Source organism: Dermacentor andersoni, chromosome 1, assembly GCF_023375885.2.
Source record: "Dermacentor andersoni chromosome 1, qqDerAnde1_hic_scaffold, whole genome shotgun sequence".
Lineage (NCBI taxonomy): Eukaryota > Metazoa > Arthropoda > Arachnida > Ixodida > Ixodidae > Dermacentor > Dermacentor andersoni.
The window spans coordinates 319,572,297-319,592,199 of record NC_092814.1 but is presented as its reverse complement, the minus strand read 5'-3'; the positions used below and the strand labels follow the sequence as shown (position 1 = coordinate 319,592,199).

Sequence of the window (19,903 nt, the reverse complement as noted above, 5' to 3'; positions counted from 1 at the left end):
TCGCAACGTTCTCCTCAAGTTGCCACTGCGCAAGAGAGCGCCGCGCGGGATGCCAAGCTCGGTGCGAAGAAATAAATAAAAAAAAAGTGCGGGCAAACGAGGACGGAAGAGCTAGACGGAAAGGGGAGGAGCGGAAATAAGAGATGGGTGGCTCCTGGGCGTCGCAGTGGACAGCCTAAACCACGAAGCAGGCAGGTCATCAATCAGGGTCTACTGGCCGGAGGCCTTTATCCCCGGAAAGCGCAGTAGCAGAGCGCGTTGCCCACGCAGTGTCCGAGGAAGTCGTTCGACAACTCAACAGGACCGCGCTTTCGCAACGCCCGCCCATAGCGCACTCACGACGTTTGTACGTGAATTCTGACAGTGATACGTACACTGAAAAAGCGTGAATTCAATTTGCCTGCGGGCAAGCTTCCAAACAGTCTCGTGGTTAAAAGACCACTCAACCTCCTTGCACGTGCTTTTTTTTTGCTTGTTTAACATTTTCATTCCTTCAGATGTAGCTATGTATACGCCCACCGTATTGACAGCGCCGTGCGCACATGTGAAAAATTATTTAGCGTTTCTGCCCACTCTATTTCTCGCAAGAACGGGCAGCACAAAACATTCATTCATTCATATTTCGAGCAAGCTTACTATATATTCTATAAAGTTAAGGTTCGTGTTGGCAAAAATTCCGTGTGGCTCCTTAGTGAGGCGGGATAAGGAGATCCAAGCTTCCTTGCCACCAGAAATGTGGATACCGGTGCAAATAGCGAATTTCATTTTCCTCCTCTCTTTTCATGCCCAACGTGCCCTCCTGTCTTGGAAAATGAGTCTTTGTCTACAATGACAGATTTTATGCATGCAGAATATAAAATCTATGCACGAGATAACGAGAAAAAAAAGTTCTTCAGGTAAAACGCACATCTTGGGACCTACGTGGAGCTAAGCTCTCGTAAAGCGGACAATTAAATGCCATGAACGCTTCCGCTGTTTACAAAGGCCCTGGACGGCTGCCCGTTTCATCCACTGCCATAACTTGCTAACTTTAGCGGGCAAAAAATGACAAGTTCGAGTAGCAGAAGTGCGTGAAAAGTGAGGCCCGCAGATTTCCTTCAATATTTCCTTGTACATAATCAAAACCTTACAAGTCAAGTATGGCGCACGTTATAAGAAAAATCACAGTACCAGACTTGAGGAAGTATACCCCGTTCTTTTACCTGTAAGCGCAAGAAGAGACTTCCCGTAGACCAAAACAATTTAAAATAATTTTTTTTCGGGCGTAGCAGAGTGATAAGGCAGGTGACCGGAAGTGTTATGGGACGGCAGGCTTGGGAAACCGTCTATACAACTTAATGCGATGCATGCAGTTGTCTTTATTTTGATCCTGTACAGCCGAACGTATTATCCGTACACAGGCTTCTTATCAGTTAGGATCACATGGAGTCTCCTGGGCACACAAACATGAAATTATATTCACATTCGTGCTCGCACGGCTCCCGAATACGCGCGCGCACGCACGCACGCACGCACACACGCACACACGCACACACACACACGCACGCACACATGGACGCCAGCATGCACGGGCGCACTATCTCTCTTCTTCCGTCTCCTATAGTAATAGTGAGTTTAAGTGATTGGAAAAGCATGGGAGCGAGGAAGGACGAAGGGCGCATCTATTAAGCGGCCGAATCTATTTAGCGGCCGCAATTTTGTGGACGTTCAGTAGCCTAGATGACAGCTACATAGAGAAAGTCGGAATGATAAGTCGACAACAAAGCTGTTAACAGCTTTGATGACCCTTGGCCGAGCAGGAAAGGCATGCAATCCTGTATCAGCGCGTAGCAGTCACCCTTTCTAACGGCGCTGGGAGAAAGCGCACGTGATCTCTGCGAGCCAATGGAGGTATGAAGGTTCGTACCTCTTCTCTGCAGTTTATTGCAGCGAGATTTACGTTAGCCTTAGCTGGTATAATCTAGCGATCCCTTCCGCTCGATTCTATGCCACTCTTATCATACACTGATCATCGCCGAATCATCCCATTCATAACGCGGGTGGAGCGCCGTCTTCACTACTGAAGAAACGCGAGAAGAAATGACATTGGAATAGAATCGTTACGGCTGTCGCAGTCGTTGTCTCTGACTCCCCCACAAAAAATTATAAATTCTGGGGTTTTACGTGCCAAAAACACAATATGATTATGAGGCGCGCTGAAGTGGGGGCTCCGGATAATGTTGACCACCTAGAGTTCTTTAACATGCACCCCGTGCCCGGTACACAGGTGTGTGTTTTTTTTTCGTCCCTTATAGAAATGTGGCCACCGCGACGGGGGTTTGATGCCGCCCTCTTGCGCCAAGCAGCGCAATGTCAAAGCCAACGGGCTCCACCGGCATGTTCCCTCTTGCTATCCCATATTGAGGCTAGCAAACCACTGCCACACCAGAGCGTTGAAGCGCCCACAGAATCCATTACCATGACTGCCTCCCGGAAGGGCTTCGTATGATGGCTCACCTTTGCAGGACAAATATGACGGCGCTGCCGACAAGGCACAGCTGGATGAGCACTGCGAAGTACCAGGTGATCTCCATACACTGCGCAAATGTTAGACAGAAAGAAAGTTAATAAAGATACAAGGACGATAGAATAATGTGTGTAAACCTGTTTCGCCTACCTGTTTGCTAACTAAATTTTTGAACTATTAACGCGATAGCGCTAAGGGCCCCCGTGCGGCAGAATATCCGCTGTCGGCGTCCAGCGTCAAAATTGTAACCTACGCATACACTACCACGCAGGCCCTCCATGTGGCGCAGGGAAGTTACTGAACTAATTGATTTTCTCAGGGTAAAATACGGGGAAAAAACGTAAAGTACGACTTGCACGCAATCTACAGACGGGATAGCGTCGAACTGTAATTAGAATATACTAGAAAACATAATTATGTTACGCGGAAACTCAAACACAAGCCCCTTTTAAGGTTATAGTGTTCTCCAGCTGCCATTGAAGTCTGTCTTAGCAGAAGCGGCGTGGCCTCCTCAACTCCTTGCACACCATCAAAAAAAAACAAAAAAACCACGAAGCTCGTCTTCACGCATTCTGTTCGCCGCCAGCGCTTCCCAGTAAACATTACCGTTATATAAGCCGCAGTTGCCGGGAAGCGTGAGAAGCACTCAGTGGATCATGGAATACTATCGCGTTGCACTCTTAGAGGCGAAGCTTAAGCTTTCTCCAGATTTCTGTTCTCGCCCCCACAATATAATAAAAACAGCATGGTTGTCTTGTGTATATTTAATGTATTTTGATTCGTTATGTAAAGAGCCTATAGCTTTGCTAAATGTAAAAATAAATGCGTGCTTTGGTAAGCGCCGCGGAAACACCGACAAGCACGATTTGTTCACCTTCCTTTGTTTAGGAAGGTTCTAGTCAGTGCTTGTTAGCACTGGCTAGAATTTTTTCCTCCTTCTTACTGACGTATATCAAATAAGGACCTGCCTGTTCGTTGTCCACGCAGTAAAATTGCATTTCCAGAGAGCAATACTTTAAATATACTGAGCAGCACTTGTTAAGCAGAAAGCACTATTTTTTCACATTTTCGTAAACCTTTACGGTGTATCTAAAAGCAAATTCATTTCTTAGTCCATTAGCTTTTTTTTTATAAGGTAGTCATTAAAGCTTCGTCGAAAATATTTCTTTTTAATGTGTATTTAATGGTATGTAATGATGTGTATGTAATGTGTATTTCTACGGTAAATAGACCTACCGTTTCTTTTCTTTCTTTTTATTATTCTTGTTTTTTAAGGAAGTATGCTCCATGTGCCTGATTATTTCGAAATCTTTCCTGTGAAGATCTGTTGTACTGATTACAGGCAAGTAGGACAATCGGAGTTATATTATGGATAAGCACGATATGGCATGGACCGAGATTATCTTTGAAGCGAACTTCACAGAACTTCGGGTAAACACATTTCAATCCTAGACGATTGTCGCACGGGCGAGGAGTTCAGCGGCTTCCAGGCGTCGGAATACCGGAGGCTTCACTGTCTACCTGGATTGACCAGACATTACCATACGGCGAAAGTAAGAGCCTGTTTATGAGTGGCCGTTGACGGCGGATCAATGGACACGGATATCTGTTCCTTGCTTCCAGCTACACATTAAGGAAAGTTTACACCCTTTGGAGTGTATATTTGCCACACAGCAATAATCGTCATCTGTTTTGCCCGCATTTACTTTCTTGAAAACGCTGCGCTCGTTACTTTCCTGCCGGAAATGCTATGTCATGCTGATAACGCGCATGCCGTTCGTTACTGGAAAGTACAGGGCTCGCAGCGTTAAAGAAAAGAAATGCGGACAAGACAGATGACGTATATCGTTGTGTGGCAAGCCACGGCTCAAAGGGTGTAAACTTTTGTTACAGTGTATCGCTAAATGAATGTTAACATCAAAATACAATAAAGCTACATATAACGCGAACAGCTTATGGCGCGAACAGCGCAGCGAGCCGAACAGCGGCGATGATAGCGAGATGGATGAGTCAACGCACCGGAGGCGCTCAAACGGCGGTACGAGCGAAACTAAGGGATATGCTCAGTGCGTGACTCATCCATCTCGCTATCATCGCCGCTGTTTAGCTCGCTGCGCTGTTTACGCTATAAGCTGTTCGCGTTATATGCAGTTTTATCGTATTTTGATGTTAACATTCATTTAGCGATATACACTGTAAGAAAAGTTTACACCCTTTGAGTCGTGTCTTGCCACACAACGATATACGTCATCTGTCTTGTCCGCATTTCCTTTCTTTAACGCTGCGAGCCAGGTACTTCCCAGTAACGAACGGCATGCGCGTTATCAGCATGACATAGCATTTCCGACAGGAAAGTAGCGGGCGCGGCGTTTTCCAGAAAGGAAACGCAAGCAAGGCAGATCACGATTGTTGTTGTGCGGCAGATATACACCCCGAAGGGTGTACCTCTCTTTGAAAGTGTGTTCTGAAAAAAAAAAAAAAAAAAGTGCCGCTTGGCCAACCGGAAGTTTCTCGGCAACGCAGAGTACGCACTTCCCTCGCGTCAACGCTTCTTCTCCACGCATTTCTTCTCCTCCTCGGCGAGCGCACCCTGGCGCAGTCAGGCGTACTCGTGCTCATCGCCTGCTGCTTACTGCTGTTGACAAGCGCCTAGTGGAAGTCTCGTCGACGCCTTCATAGCGTTGGCAAAAAGTGCGAGAGAGAAAGAAAAAGTATTCCATTTGGTAACTGATGCCGCATTGCTGTGACAACACCTTTTCGCAAAAGAAACACCTTTTTAGCGTGAGGCAAGATTTTGCGATTTTTTAACTGTTACGGTGGCTACAAAATCTTCCATGTTGCGCCTGTCAAAGAAATGCTGGGGTCTTACGTGCCGAAACAACGATTTGGCTATGAGGCCCGCCGTGGTGGGGGACTCCAGATTCATTTTGACCACCTTGGGTTCTTTAGCGCGCATATATATATATATATATATATATATATTGCGTTTAGTTTAGAAAATCCCGCTGGGGCCCGGATTCAATCCGGCGCCCTCGGGCTTAGCAGCGCAACACCAAAGTCACTATGGCACCACGGCGCGTTGTTGCACCTGTTGATGTTAGGTACTTAAATTGCAAGCTTGTCGAAGTAGAAATGGTCAACCTACCATCACGGGAGATGCGCATAAAAAACAAAAGCGGTGAAGCACCAATCCTCAGCACTGACTCTAGGTCCTGCCAACCGGTTTCACGCCGTCAGTCTCGTCACTCGCGAACGTGCTCGACAGACCCTTGTCGCATCCCTGCCATCGTTGCGCCTTTTAGAATTAAATCAAATTCGGGGGTTTTACGCGCCAAAACAACGATATGATTATGAGGCATGACGTGCCTTTGACAACCTGGCGTTCTTTAACGTGCCCCCAATAAACGGTACACGGGCGTTCGTGCATTTCGCCGACAGAGAAATGCGGCCGCGGAGGCCGGGATTCGATCCCGTGCCCCACGGGTTTAACAGCGCAAGTTGCGCATTTCCAAGTGGTTCGAGTGAAAGTTTTTTAAAACGAGGCTTTGCTTTGCGAACCCTCTCGTACTTTCCTGATCGTGACTGCTGGGTGTGTTGCTGCTGTCATTCCGAATAACTCATACTTTTAAAAAAATGAATTACGGGCCCGATGTTGGGATATATTGAGCCTCCACTTCCCCAGCACAGCAGTCCCATTCTCTAACCGCTACGCCACATCGGACGTATACGTCTATCATGTCAACGCCCACTAGTTCTTTGAGAAGATCGCCATGTGCGTGATTTTGCTTAGTGCGGGTGCGCGACAGGTTTCTTGGTGCCAAAGACGCAGCAGTGAAATGGGTACATTTATTAGCATTTAATTACCCATTCACGAAAGAGTCCAAAATGTGCGCTCGATCTGCATATTTCGCTCTCTATATTATTATTATTATTATTATTATTATTATTATTATTATTATTATTATTATTATTATTATTATTATTATTATTATTAGATTGTGCTGAAAGCTCACGTCTGGCTGCCCCGAGGATACCTTAGTGCAGCCTCATTCAACACACTGGAAGAAAAGTTGCGTTTAGTTTTCTTAGCACTTGGTGCATGACGCATCTGGCCCGCATGGCCATTTGCCACGTGCTCGCTCATGTTTTCACAGGAAAAATAATGCGTTTGGCCACTATTTCTGCTGATTCAACTGGTAAGAAATGGGAGTTCATTGCTGCAATTTTCTAGACAATGTCTCACTTGGCACAAACACAGTGAAGACAGAACTACGCTTCCAGATATCTGCTTTCGGCAGAGTGCTATGACCACGGGAGCCCAATACAAGTTCGTTCTTTGGACTTCAAGAGTTCTATTGGCGTCGCTCAGTAGAGTATACAAAGTGCACCGGCCTGCGGCTTGCATATTGCACACATCACCGCCTCTTAGTGGAGCTCTTCAAAGGAAAGCAAATTCAAGACTGAATTTCGATAAGATACGCTCGACGCGTGGTTCTTAAGAAGCATGTTTGCCATTGGCGGATGCAGCGCAGCATCGCAATACTCTTCCCTTAGGCGATGGCAACAGAATAACTTCGATATAACGTGCTACCTACTTTTGCTTTGTATGTCACCAGATGAGACGTCCTGGCTGTCATTGAGAAGCCGAATTGAGAAGCCGAAGCTCAAGGCTCTCAGAGTTGTCTTGGCGGTTACTGACTGGAAGTGCGATGGTGCTTCAACAGTCGTACCTGTAGTGCTTTGCGTGTGCTCTGATGTGCGGAAATCGCATGCTCTTGGGCTTTTTGAACAAGACGCATCGCTATGCACCATTTCACTTTTCGCGTGTCAGTCGATCAGGAGTCCTTCTGATCGCCAACATTGCGACACCCGTGTCTTCGTGCAACATTTTGGGCAATGTTGGCGCTGCACCATACCAACGTGCAAACCAGCTCACGGGATAAAACGCTACGCCGAGAGTGCCTGCCGATTTCCGCACTTTTAGAGCACAGGAAACATATCACGAGCATATTTTACGTTTTCACAACATTACTGGCAGTGACTGAACGCCCATAGAAAAGAAAACGACATGGAATGGAGCACAAACATTGTCATGCAAGGACAAGATCCGCACTGCTGTGACGTCGAGTTGTGCGCCAAAAGACCGTCGTACTGTAGATAGCGGTAGCCGCATATGACAGCTAAACACCTCAAGCGAAAACAAGGTAAGCGTAGTAGACCCATGGGTCAGCAACAGACATGGCCAAACAACTTCATGCTTTGGAGAGAGAGAGAAATCATTTATTGGGACTCCGGGCCCTGGTCCGTGGTCACTAAGTGTTGGTGTGGCAGTGAGTAGTGACGAACGGTAGACGGGGGTGACGGCGCGGCATTAAAGACGTCGTCTCTTCACTGGGGATGGTCCTCTCCTTGCGCGAAGGTGAGCCAAGAAAGCTTCCTACAAAAATTGCTAAAGGGAACCCTGGCGCTATTTCCTTAAGAAGCTGCAAGCATGGTGGATCAGTCAACATGGGAATTATGGACACTACGTTCATTTGCCTAAACTTTCTTCTTTTAAGTTCAAATGGCTTTGTGAATTTGCGATTTGATCACGTTCAACAAAATGTTGCGATCTAACAGGAACAATTCAAAATGATTATGCATGTGTGCAGAAGGTTACTGTCTTCATGCGGTTAGACGAATGTCGTAGGTATGGTAAAACTTTATTGAGGTCCTGTAGAGCGTGAGTCATCACGAAAAAGTCCGCTCCCACGTGATAACCGGAGGGCCAAGCCTCTCGGCCGCATCGTGGGCGTGCTGGACCTCCCAGAGTTGGTCAGCTAGGATATGGCTGCGGCGAATCGCAGATAGATTGTGTGTAAGAGCGACGGATTGGGATACGTATTCGTTTGTAGCCGACTGAGCGTTAGTGCTTGGGGTCTATTGAGCCGCGGATGAAGAACGAAGTAGGTTCTATGGCTGAGATAGTAGTGTTTAGTAGTCCCGTTTTAGATAGAGGGCGTGTCGCTGTTCTCTGGGGAATCATCTTCCGATTGATCGGGCATGGCCCGGTGGACAAGTTCGCGCGCAGTCCCTTGAGCCGACTCGTTCAGGTTGGGAGGAGCACTCTCTATCTGACCCCTGATGTGCGGGAACCCAATAAATGAAGTGGTGCGTGATTTTCTTGCCCCCACGAAGTCTGAGGGCCTGTTTGGAAACGGTGCCTTTTGTCAAATGCTCTAACTGCAGACCTTCAATCGCAATAGACAACATCCCGTGAGCTATCCAGCAGGACTAGTGCAATATCCATTTGTTCAGCAATTTGCGAGCCACTGGTTTGAACCGAGGCAGCATTGGTGATTCCTTGCCGACCATCGACAGTGACGATGGTGAACGCCCGAAGCCCCTTACGACAGGCGGTATCCACAAAGCTGACCTGTCGCTGGTCAGTGTGTATTTGCCTATGGAGGTTGGCCGTCCTTGCCCTCCTTCTACCGCGATTATGATCGGGGGGCATGTTCCTAGGTATGGGTGCGACCGCCATGCTCTCACGAATCAAAGGAGGAACGTCATATAACTCCTCCGCTACTCTATCGGGGTGATCTCCGAGTTCCTGCAAGATGGATCTCCCTGCCTTAGTTGTAGTGAGGCGAGTTAGCTGTGTGCGCTTCTGGGCGTCTGCAATTCCTTCCAGAGTATTGTGAATCCCAAGATGCATTAAGCGCTCTGTACAAGTGTATACGGGTAACCCGAGAACCCGCTTAGTAATCTTCCTACGCTGTATATTCACTTTATCCCGCTCTGCTTGTTTCCATCGATGCATGGCAGCCACGTATGTAAAGTGGTACAGAACAAAAGCATGCATTAGTCGCAAGAGGTTATCCTCCTTGAGTCCATGACGCCGATTTGATACCCTGCGAACTAAACGAACGGCACTTTCAGTTTTATCAATTATCTTGCCTATATATTCTGGCCATTTGTACCATCTGACTCAACGATCATGCCCAAGACCTTGATTGAATCGACTCTGGATATTGGGCAACCGTTTCTAGTATATAGGTTGATGTCTCTGTCTTCTAATGATGTCCAACCCGTGGGCCTCCGACTACGTTTCTTGGGACTATACAGTAGGAGTTGTGCCTTGAAGCGGGAGCATCTGAGACCGGTGGGTTGGAGATAGGTTTCGATAATGTCTATGGCCTCCTGTAAGGCTCCCTCAACCTGACCATCATTGCCTCCTGTGCACCGTATAGTGAAATCATCAGCCTACATGGCGTGTTTGATGCCTTCAATCTCGAGACGCCTTCTGGTAAGGCCATCCATAGCTAGATTAAATAAATAGGAGGAAATGACCGCCCCCTGTGGCGTGTCCCTCTCGCTCGCCTAGTTCCAGCAGTTGTGATCCGAGATCGGCCACCGCATCCGCAAGAAATCATCTGACGTAGTTGTAAAATATCTAACCCAGATTGAGCCGAGATATCGAGGCTAGGATATGCGAATGTAGAACGTTATCGAACGCCTTCTGAAGATGATGTCCCATAACGGTCCGATTGTCACTCGAACATGATTATCGAATATGATTTATCGGAAATTTAGCAAAATAAAGCGTTATACACAACGCCACAAGAACATCAGAAACTACAAGCATGAAGATCAAGCAAATCCATATATTAAGCATCATTCCCACGGTGACTGTACCAACGCAACTCAAGTGTTCCTTGCGTTAATTTTTTGTAAGAAACTTGGTGGTGAGCCAAAGGGACATGGTGTTAAGGCGTTGGTCGCTGTCAGCTACTGATAAATTGTGCGAGGGCTTTTAGGTAGTGGCTGAAGTGGTCCGGAGAAAGTGGTTAATATTTCTCTGTATGTTAAGCCTAACGAGGCTTCATCTGTGGACATCATGGGGACTTTATTTTTTGGTTATTTTTTAAAGCTTAAAAATCACTTCAGTTAAGTGAACCATCAATCCTGTACTTAACAGTACCCGAGGAAATTATAGCAAGTGGGGTGGAGGGGGGGGGGGGTAGGGGGTGGCTACATCCTATAAATAAATATTTTCATTTTTGGAACACATTTGAGCTTTAATAAGCTTGATCCCATAGAACAATACTTTTAGTGCCCTTTATTTGAAGGCTATACATGTCGCTTTCCAATGTAATGTGTCCTTCTAAACAAAGCTAAAATAAAAAAAAAACTTAGGAAAGCGAAAGTAACTAAAGAAACCTAAACTCATTAAAACTAACTAAAGAAAGCTAAAAAAAACTTTATTACGAGAAAAATTATTAGAGTGCGGAAATGACATTTGTAAGAAATGGAAGATAGCAAATAATTTTTAAATACGCGAAACAATCGCGATATACGTCTTAAAGGAAATAATTCATAGGGACAGAAAATACACCACCTCAGAAGAAATTACTGATGCTTTTGCAGATTTTGTCTTTAGTAGTGATTCGCATATACCCACGCAAGATAACCATTTAATGTAACGCCTACTTCACTAATTCGTTTTGTTTCCAACCACACCATTCGAAATAGAAAACATCGTAATAATTTTAATAGCAACCATTGATAATGTGCATTCAAATAACACCAAGATAATTGCACACTTAATCTCAGAGGTTCTCGCAATTATTATTAACCTAATGTTTAAAACAGGTACTTTCCCACAAGAAGTAAAACAATGTAGAATTACTGCAGTATTCAAAAAGGGTGATTGTGCCTTGATAACTAATTATATACCAATATGCATTCTACCCTTTTTCAGCAATGTTAATGAACGGCTGGTAGAAAAGCGCCTAACTATTTACCTAGCAAAATTTAGTATTCTCTCACCATTCCAATTTAGCTTCCACAAGGGCTATTCAACCGAACTTGCTCTCATCGCCCTAACTTAACAATTAAACATGGCAATCGATAAGGGAATGTGTGCTGGATCAGTGTTCGTGGATCAAACTAAAGCACTCAATAAAATTAACCACCGCACTTTGTCGTTTAAACTTGAATCTTTCGGAATAACAGGTCCTGCTTTAACTTTAATACAAAATTACTTAAAAGGTGGAACACAAATAGTAAGCATTAATGGTGTGCTTTCTAAATCTATGATAACAAACATCCGCGTACCACAGAGATCCATACTTGGCCCACTGTTGTTTTTAATATACGTCAACGAACTACCTAATTGTCTGCTTTCTTCTAATTACATTCTTTATGCAGATGACACAACTATCTTTAACTCTGACAATTGTGTAAGCAACCTAGTTTCGAAAGTTAATACTGACTTAAAACAACTTGTTAAATTGGTGCATATTAATCAACTGAATATAAACTCGTCTAAAACTAAATTTGTTTCATTCACGTCCCACCAACGCTCATCCGCATTCATTCCTCCGCTCTGCCTGGGTAATAATCATATCGCCCACAGTGCTCCCTGTAACTATTTGGGTGCAGAACTTGAGTATAACCTTATATTTTATCAACAGATAGCCAACATTAGGCAGAAGGTAACCTACGGAATAAGGACACTTTTAAAAGCTCGGTATGTATTTATCCATAAAACACTACTCTTTTTATGCTGCTAATTTATCCATTCACATATAAGCTATTGCGTTGTATGCTGGGGCAATGCATATGCTACCCACTTACAATCATTGCAAGTCTTACAAAACCAGGCCGTTAGACTAAATAGATTTAGTCCTAACCATTTCAATGCCAAACAGTTACTACGTAACTATATCATTCTTACTGTAGACTAACTTAGTAGCTTTAATGTTGGTACCGTTTTTATATCGACAACTAGACAACGCTCACCGCAAGTCAGATACCTCGATACCACGATCTCTAACAAAACTAATCTTACGCGATTTGCTGTAAACAATTATGTTATTCTTCCTAAGGTACGCAGCAATTATGGTAAGCAGAGTATCCATTTTTGTCCATTTCTTTCTGGAACATACTACCTCCTTCTTTAAGTCATGAAAAGCATTTGAAGTACCATATAAACCGAAATACCATATTTTATCATCTGAACCACTTAATTATGTCTGGTTTCCTGTTCTCCCTCCAAATCCACACTTTGTTAATAATCCCGCTACACAAATAAAAGTTCGGTTGGTTATGTGTTATTATCCATTTACTTTCATAATGGCTTTATAGTTACCTCTACCTCTGTAATTAGTTGAACGTATTAATAACTATTATACTTTTTTACTAGCACGTCTGCAACTGATTTGTATTTTTACTGCTAAACGTAAACCAATACAATGCTTGCTGTTTTTAAAATTTTCTTACATTAATTGCTACAACTATTGTTTATATTTTTACTTATACGCTATACAGGAGCTCCCATTACAGTCTTTGACCTCGGGACCTCCTTCTGCATAATATTTCCTTCTACTATATCTTGTATATTAATAATGAAACCTCATTGATTCATTCATTTCAAATAACTTTACTAATTAATTCCAGTTTTAAATTCATATAATTTCTATAATAAATGTCTATCGCAGTCGGATAACGGGTGTTCCAAGCCAGCCTTATGTTTCACTGCTGCAGCAGCTTCCCTTGGGCCCAGTAAGGCCCAAGATAAGGCTAGCCGCTCTCTTTTGCAATTGGTCTAAGCCATCAGTGAAAGTGACCTCCGCTAAATGTTACATCGCTGCAAAGTATGCGTACATATGTATACTCGCTGCGCAGAACGTACCCGCTCGTGTGGCGCGACGAAAATGTTGTTGACGAAGAGGACGTTGAGCCACCAGTTGTCGTGACAGTTCTGCGCCACACTGTCCATCGTCTCCTTCCACATGGGGCCGGATCCGATGACGGGCAGCAAGATGGCGACCATGGTGGCCAGTAGCATCGACACCACGGCCCTGCACGAGCGAAATTTGTCACTTACGCCGCGATCGCTGGCGGCCGTATTCATTCTGTTGGAGCACGCAGGGCTCGCAAGCTTGACTCCTTCGTTTTGAATTTGAAACCTGTGTCCGTTATTGTGCTTCTAATGCGCGAAGGTTTCTAGCATGCACAGTTTCTACAACTCGTGTAAGCGTGCTGGCGCATCGACCACAAAACTGTACCCTCAAATAACCTTTAGACTACCACCAAAATTCAGCGCAGCAGTGCCAATCGACTGCGCAGGATTAGGCTGGCAGTGGCCTTTACACGTCGTTACTTGCACTTAATGCGACGCACTGGCTCTAGCTGGCTAGAGGAATGCAGCTCAGGCAGACCTCTTTGCCTTCCTTATCAATAAGCTTCTCTCTCTCTCTCTCTCTCTCTCTCTCTCTGATTCATCGCATCGAGAAAGAGGGGTGTATTGAGTGAGAGCTACTACTTGCACACGCCGCGTCTTCGCCGTTGAAGCATTCGCGCTGAAAGTAGACAGTGCGTGCGAGGATTTGTTCTCGACGTGGTACAGCCTGCGCCGCCACATTTGTGCGCCATACGCGTGAAACAGTGGAAACGGTGGAACTCTGACCGCTAAGTGGCGCGAAGGTAAGTGGGATGCGTAATACTCAGGGCTGGGCAAAGATACCTAGCAATTGTATCATGATGCGGTACAAGATACCCAGGCAACAAGTATTTGAGATACAGATACAATTACTAACGGGATTACTGTATTCGACTCGATAGTTCCCATTTGTATCTTAGATACTCCGATACATTCACAAGTTTCTTATTAAGTTTCAATGTTTATTGCTTCAATGTAGTTACATGTTTTGATAGATATGAAGTACAAAAGGAGTTCCCATAGTCAAAGACTGTATTGGGACCTCAGGTCAATGTTAGGTGCTGAGTGGAATTACTCTAGTGCGGCTACATTACTATATAAGGTAGCAGCATATGTGTGAAAGCCACTAGACGCAAGGCAACAGAATTCTTACAGTCTTCAGACTTCGTTACAAATCATACGCAACAGAAACTGCAATAACGACACTGCAGTGGCATCAGAATTTGCGCGAAAGATGCCGCACGCAATGACGTACGCATCACAGTACGGTGGCTACACGAGACGTTCATTTGAGGGATTCTGCAACACCAGTCGGAACTTTGCCATATTGCTATACTCATAGAGCCGTGCCTTCAGCAATAAGCGCAAGCTATTGGCTACTTTCACAAAAATGCCCACAGGAAGGCCCCTGACGACTCCGTGCAACAATAGCCAGAATTTAAAAATATAAATAAACAAATTTTGATGATCATGATTGCTAAAATGCTCAGAAACGCTTGTTCCAAGACGTCATATCGCTAACTTGGTAGGAATTCGGAGGCTATCGAGTCGCAGCATCCGCTGTTCCGGACAAACAAATGAACGGGTGCTGCCAAGTGCTGACGTCAAAGCACGACTTGCTGCATGCATAGAGGCGCATATGGGTGCTACATCGATCACCGAATTTGGTAACGGGACAAAGGTCGGATTTCGAAGCGATTTCGCAGCCGGTGCGATTAAAGAAACGTGGCGCAACCACTCGCGCTGCGCAAGCCTCAATCCGGCAGACAGGCGTAAAGCTTCGATCTGAAGCTGAGTATGCACGTGGCGCCTCAGCGCGCCTCCATTTATGCGATGACACAATAGCCTCGTTCTTGTGATAATGTGAATTTATTTCAAGGGCAGAATCCTTGGAAAGCTTTTGCAATTCGTCGACCCCTTAAATCGCGAACGGACGATTATGCGCAAGAAAGAAAGCAACCTGAAATGCAAATCTTTCAGAGAATGTCATAAAATGATTAAGTCAGCTACCTTCCCTGTTCAGAACTCATCAGAGTACTCTTATTTTAGTTCAGGCAGTCACCTCACTGTAATACAAGAAGCGATGTGTCGTCGTCGGCGTTGTCATCAACTTAATCATCATCTTTATCCTATTTCATGACCGCTGCTAGACGAAGGCCTCTCCCAGCGACCTCCAATCACCAACAATGCGTCGGTTGTAACAAACCGCTACAGACTCTCGGAAATACAAAATAGTGGTATACCTATACGGATACTTTCGACCCGATGCGACAACGCCCGCTAACTTCTGTATCCCCTTTCAGGCACCCCATCAAATGCAGTGTTCCGTTTTACTCAAAAACAGCCAGGAAACGTTACATGCGACCTTGTCTGCGAGCGCTGTGCCGTGCTCGAAATGGCTCTGGACTTCACATAAACTGCCTACAACGTCTTCGTCTTTCTTTCTAAAGCGGTTTAGTGCGCGAGCTGTGCTGTATATAGCTTATTCATTTTTGCCTCCGAGCGTCCCCCGATGTAGATATTGATTGTTGTTTTGCACAAGGCCAGCAAGTTCTTTCCCTCAAAGGGATTTCCAAAATAAGCGCTGGCTGAAAATGACTTTCAAGACGGAATCAATGAACGGAGAGCCGGTAGTTACACAAGTTCTTCGCCTTGGGGTTTACCTTAAAACTTTTGACGCAGCCAGCTTGCGTAACAAAGGCGCGCATTTGAAAGTATACTTTTAAATAAAACAACTATGACAACAACAAGTCAAGTCACAGCTATGAGAAAAACTGAATCAGCAGAACATTCTCTATGACTTTTGTTTTTGTTAGGGCATGCCGCACCAGACAAGGAACGCCGCGACACAAGAACCGCCTATAAGGAAAAAAAAGACTATAAAATATGCAAGTAAACTAAGAGAAATCTTTTTCTAAAACCATTACTACAGTACAGGACACACGTATTCACAAACGAGGAGTCGTTGCGTAGGTATTAAATCACAAGAAAGGGAAGCAAGAAGGAGTATATACATGATATCTTCAAAGACGATACACACCTGAACGCTTTGTGGAGCACGCTAAAGAAAGGCTGCCGTCGTCTGCCGGTCGACTCGTGGTCCACAAGGCCGTGGTAGCCGAACAGGAGCCCGCTGCGTATGCAGAACAGTGAGCTCAGCCGGGAGCGGGGCTCCCCAAATTGAGCTGCTCATACGGAAACTCTATCTTATGTCAAGTATCGGCACCATTTAACCTTGCATTCTTTCTTCGATTCAACCTTGTTCGTTTATTTGCCCTTTACTGCCAGGTATCACAAAAGTTTGCGTACCAACTCTCCAGTAAGCGTGTAGTACTTGTGTACCTACTTGTGTGATCATGGATAGAGGTCACGCAACTGCTTTTGCAGCTCGAAACAAGTGCTAAACGCATCGCTATTCCTCCCCAGTTGCTGTTATTTATTAATTTGTCTTTTTCGAAATTGCCTTTGCATTCTTGTCCACTCCTACCGCCAGAACCTAGGCCTTTCGCAAGTAGTAGTGGATGTTGGGCATGTTCATTTAGGACCAGTCAATCCCATGCCATAGCTGCCCCATGGCTGCAACTGTATGAAAACCTATGATGGCCTATGAATACTAAGGCACTTGGTGCGGCCTGCATCAGTCGCTGAGAACGGCGTGAGCAAACCTATATACGTTTAGTAACAGCGGACGCCACGGTAGCGCCAAAAGCCAGGGTACACTTCTGCGACAAAGAACACAAGTTTTAGATGCGCGGAATATGGATAGCACTAAATGCAGTACGCTTACTTGAAAAAAAAATTTATTCAACACACACATTTGGTTAGCTGTACCTGTAGGACAAATGAAAATTGGCGTTTCGTCGTTGAGTTACGTACTTCCGGACTCGGTTGTCCATAGCACAGCAGCACCTTTCTCCTGAGTTACGGCAGGAATAACGCATTGCTACTCTTGTGTTTTTATCTGAAATTTATTGATAAGTTAAATTATTGCAGTATTGTTATTATTTTCTGTGCTGCACCTATGTCTGCAGGATGTATAATGAAATACAAAGTGAATATAATTATAAGTTTCATAATTTGTAATTCATGAGGACCAGACCACGGAATCAACCTGTGTTTTATATCTGATTGAAGAACCCAACAATACGGGCCAAGACTATAGCGCTCAGTATCACAGGCACACTACCTTGAGTGGCAACTTGATTTTAGGTCGTTCGGTCTCAGTGGTTCGCTCACCCCAGCGGCTGTCCGCGCTCTCGGCGCAGGCAGGAAGCGGAGATGGCTCCTGTTCTACTGTAGCATTTAAGCGTCTCTCCCGCTTGACCAGTAATGGCCACGGCAGCTGCTTGACAGGCAGTTCACCAAGTTATCTGGCTTTTCGTTCAGCAAATGGATCATGTGTGCTGACTTTGCAACACGCGGGCTTAGCCTAGGCTGCAGTGACTATTCTGCCCGAGCATATCGTACCACGGGGTTTCAGCAAATTTTCATGAAATTAGTGTCTCGGAGGAAGGCAATGAGCAGGTGTAAAGTATTTCCGGGAATGCTTAGGGTCCTTCAGGAAGCCCTGCGTCTTGGAAGCTCGCGTTGGTAAGACACGACACGTCGGGTAGGAAGCTTCTTTCTCTGCTCATTGAAATGCCGGCACCGCACAGCGTGGAACGAAGTGTTCGACGTCCCCACAGTAGGCACCAATCACTGAAGAACTTCCCGTTTAACCACGTCTGTGTAGAGGCGGACTCAGTTCGAGCCCGATAGAGCAAGATCGATCTTCTTTGCGACTAATTTCACTCTCCAGGCATGGTTTATGAAAAGTTCTGTAGGCGTCCAAAGATGGGGGGGGGGGGGGAGAGGGGGGGCTACGGATTGCGTCCTTTGTGTGGGACAGCCTTTTCGCAGGTGCGAATGTTCTCCTACATGGCATAGTTTCACGGTGAAATTTGATTCTTCAGCCAACTGCGCCACGGCGACGACAAGCAGCAACTTCGCGCTCGCGAAGCCCCAGCTATGGTTGATTCATGGGGTTTAACGTCCCAAAGTAAGAAACGAGACAGAGGTGTCTATAAGAGACGCCGTGATGGAGGAATCGATTTAATTACGATTAGCTGTAGTTCTTCAACGTGCGCTCGAAGCACGGTAAGCGAGTGTTTCGTGCATTCCGTGCTCATCGGAATTTGGCTGCCGGGATAGGGATCGAACCCGCTACCTCGACCTCATCAGCGGGACGCCATAACCGCGCAAGCATAGCGTCGGGTATACGTCAATCATTCGTATAATTCAATCACTCACGGACGACACATATGTAGGGGCCCCCTGCTTCTGTAACGTTCCAACCAAGTCATTACCGAAATCACGGAAAGGACAAAACAACGGGAACTGTGGTTACTGCGCTCGTTTGCGAACTTCGCGGGGAAGTGAGACAAACGGTTGCTTCCTCTCGTTGCCAGGCGCTGCAGCCTCTGGTCGCTCGTTGATGGAGACGTTACACGTAGTTGCCGGGCAGAGATACACCGCTCGGCGGAGAGACGGGAGAAGCACGCTCTTGTTGCGCGGGGAGACAAACGCGCTCTCATTTCCGGTTTCGGCGGCTCGCTCGTCCCGGCGGCTGTCCGCGCTCTCAGAGCAGCCAGGAAGCGGAGACGGCTCTCGTCGTGAAAGAATGGACGCGCGAACAACGCGGCAAGCGCTTCTCCTCCGCGTACACCCAAAACGGCCGGCCTTGGTCGGCGTTGAATAGTCCCAGTGGCGTCGCCCAGTGGAACCCGACACGGCGCATTCTCGCTACGTGAATCCTGCAGATTCGCAGCATCCGGGAAGGCAGGTTTCGCCGGAGCCCGTTACAACACGTTGTGCAGGAAATGAACCTATGAATGCTTCATTCGCAAAGCGCGGGAAAAGTCGAGTCCGGAGATTAACAGCCAACAGGGAAACAAAACAAACAAACAAGGAAATATAGCTCCAAATAAAAATGAGAGAGAGCAACCTCTTTATTGAAATACAGAGACTGCCGGCGTTTACGTAGGTGCCTACATGCTACTGAGCATAGGGAAGGGCATCGGGGACAGAAAGGCCCTATGAGGAGGGCAAGAACTAAACAAAAAGTAAAAAATAATAATAAACATGAAAAAATGTGATCATGGTATTTACAGGTCAGTCAAAGGCGATGGTTGTTAGCACTTGTCAGGATAGAGCTTGTCAATTAAGCCGATGCAAGCAGCAAGCCGAAATTAAAGCTTTCCATCGCTTTGTAGGAGAAGGCATAGGACCTAGTATTCTTCTTTAATGTAGTAGTTCTTGGGTAGCAGAGCCAATTCTAACGGAATAACCAATTCTGTCGTCTCTCTAACCTGAGCATTCCAACAAAATGTGTTCAACGATTTCTAATGCACCGCAGTTATCACAATACGGGTTGGTGGTCAACCTAAGGCAGTACGGTAGCTGTTGGTGAATGCAGCCTTCAGACGGAGTCGATTATATCTAGTCTCAAGGTGACGGGAAAGCTTATGCGGAAGTTTAGATTTCAGGATGGGGTTTATTGAATGGAGAGAGCGATGTTGAGTAGTGTTCCCACTCCAGGATGGCACTTTATATCGGTGCAGCATGCACCGTAGTGAACCTGAGATGCTGCTTGTCATTCTCCGGCATCTTCGTACCACTGTTCTGTCCCAGCTGCACGATGTACCAACTTC

General features: G+C 45.7%; 1 protein-coding gene across 1 annotated transcript in view; it reads right to left on the bottom strand.

Annotated features, from left to right (window-relative positions):
- The window catches only part of LOC126516703 (nose resistant to fluoxetine protein 6-like), a 131,539-nt gene that overhangs the window by 21,577 nt on the left and 90,059 nt on the right, over positions 1 to 19,903 (bottom strand). Inside the window, exons 7-9 of the mRNA XM_072289039.1 lie at positions 16,255 to 16,347; positions 13,185 to 13,353; positions 2,497 to 2,576 (exon numbers count right to left, since the gene is read on the bottom strand). Of these exons, the coding sequence (XP_072145140.1) occupies positions 2,497 to 2,576; positions 13,185 to 13,353; positions 16,255 to 16,347 (342 nt within the window). The remainder of the gene's footprint in view (positions 1 to 2,496; positions 2,577 to 13,184; positions 13,354 to 16,254; positions 16,348 to 19,903) is intronic.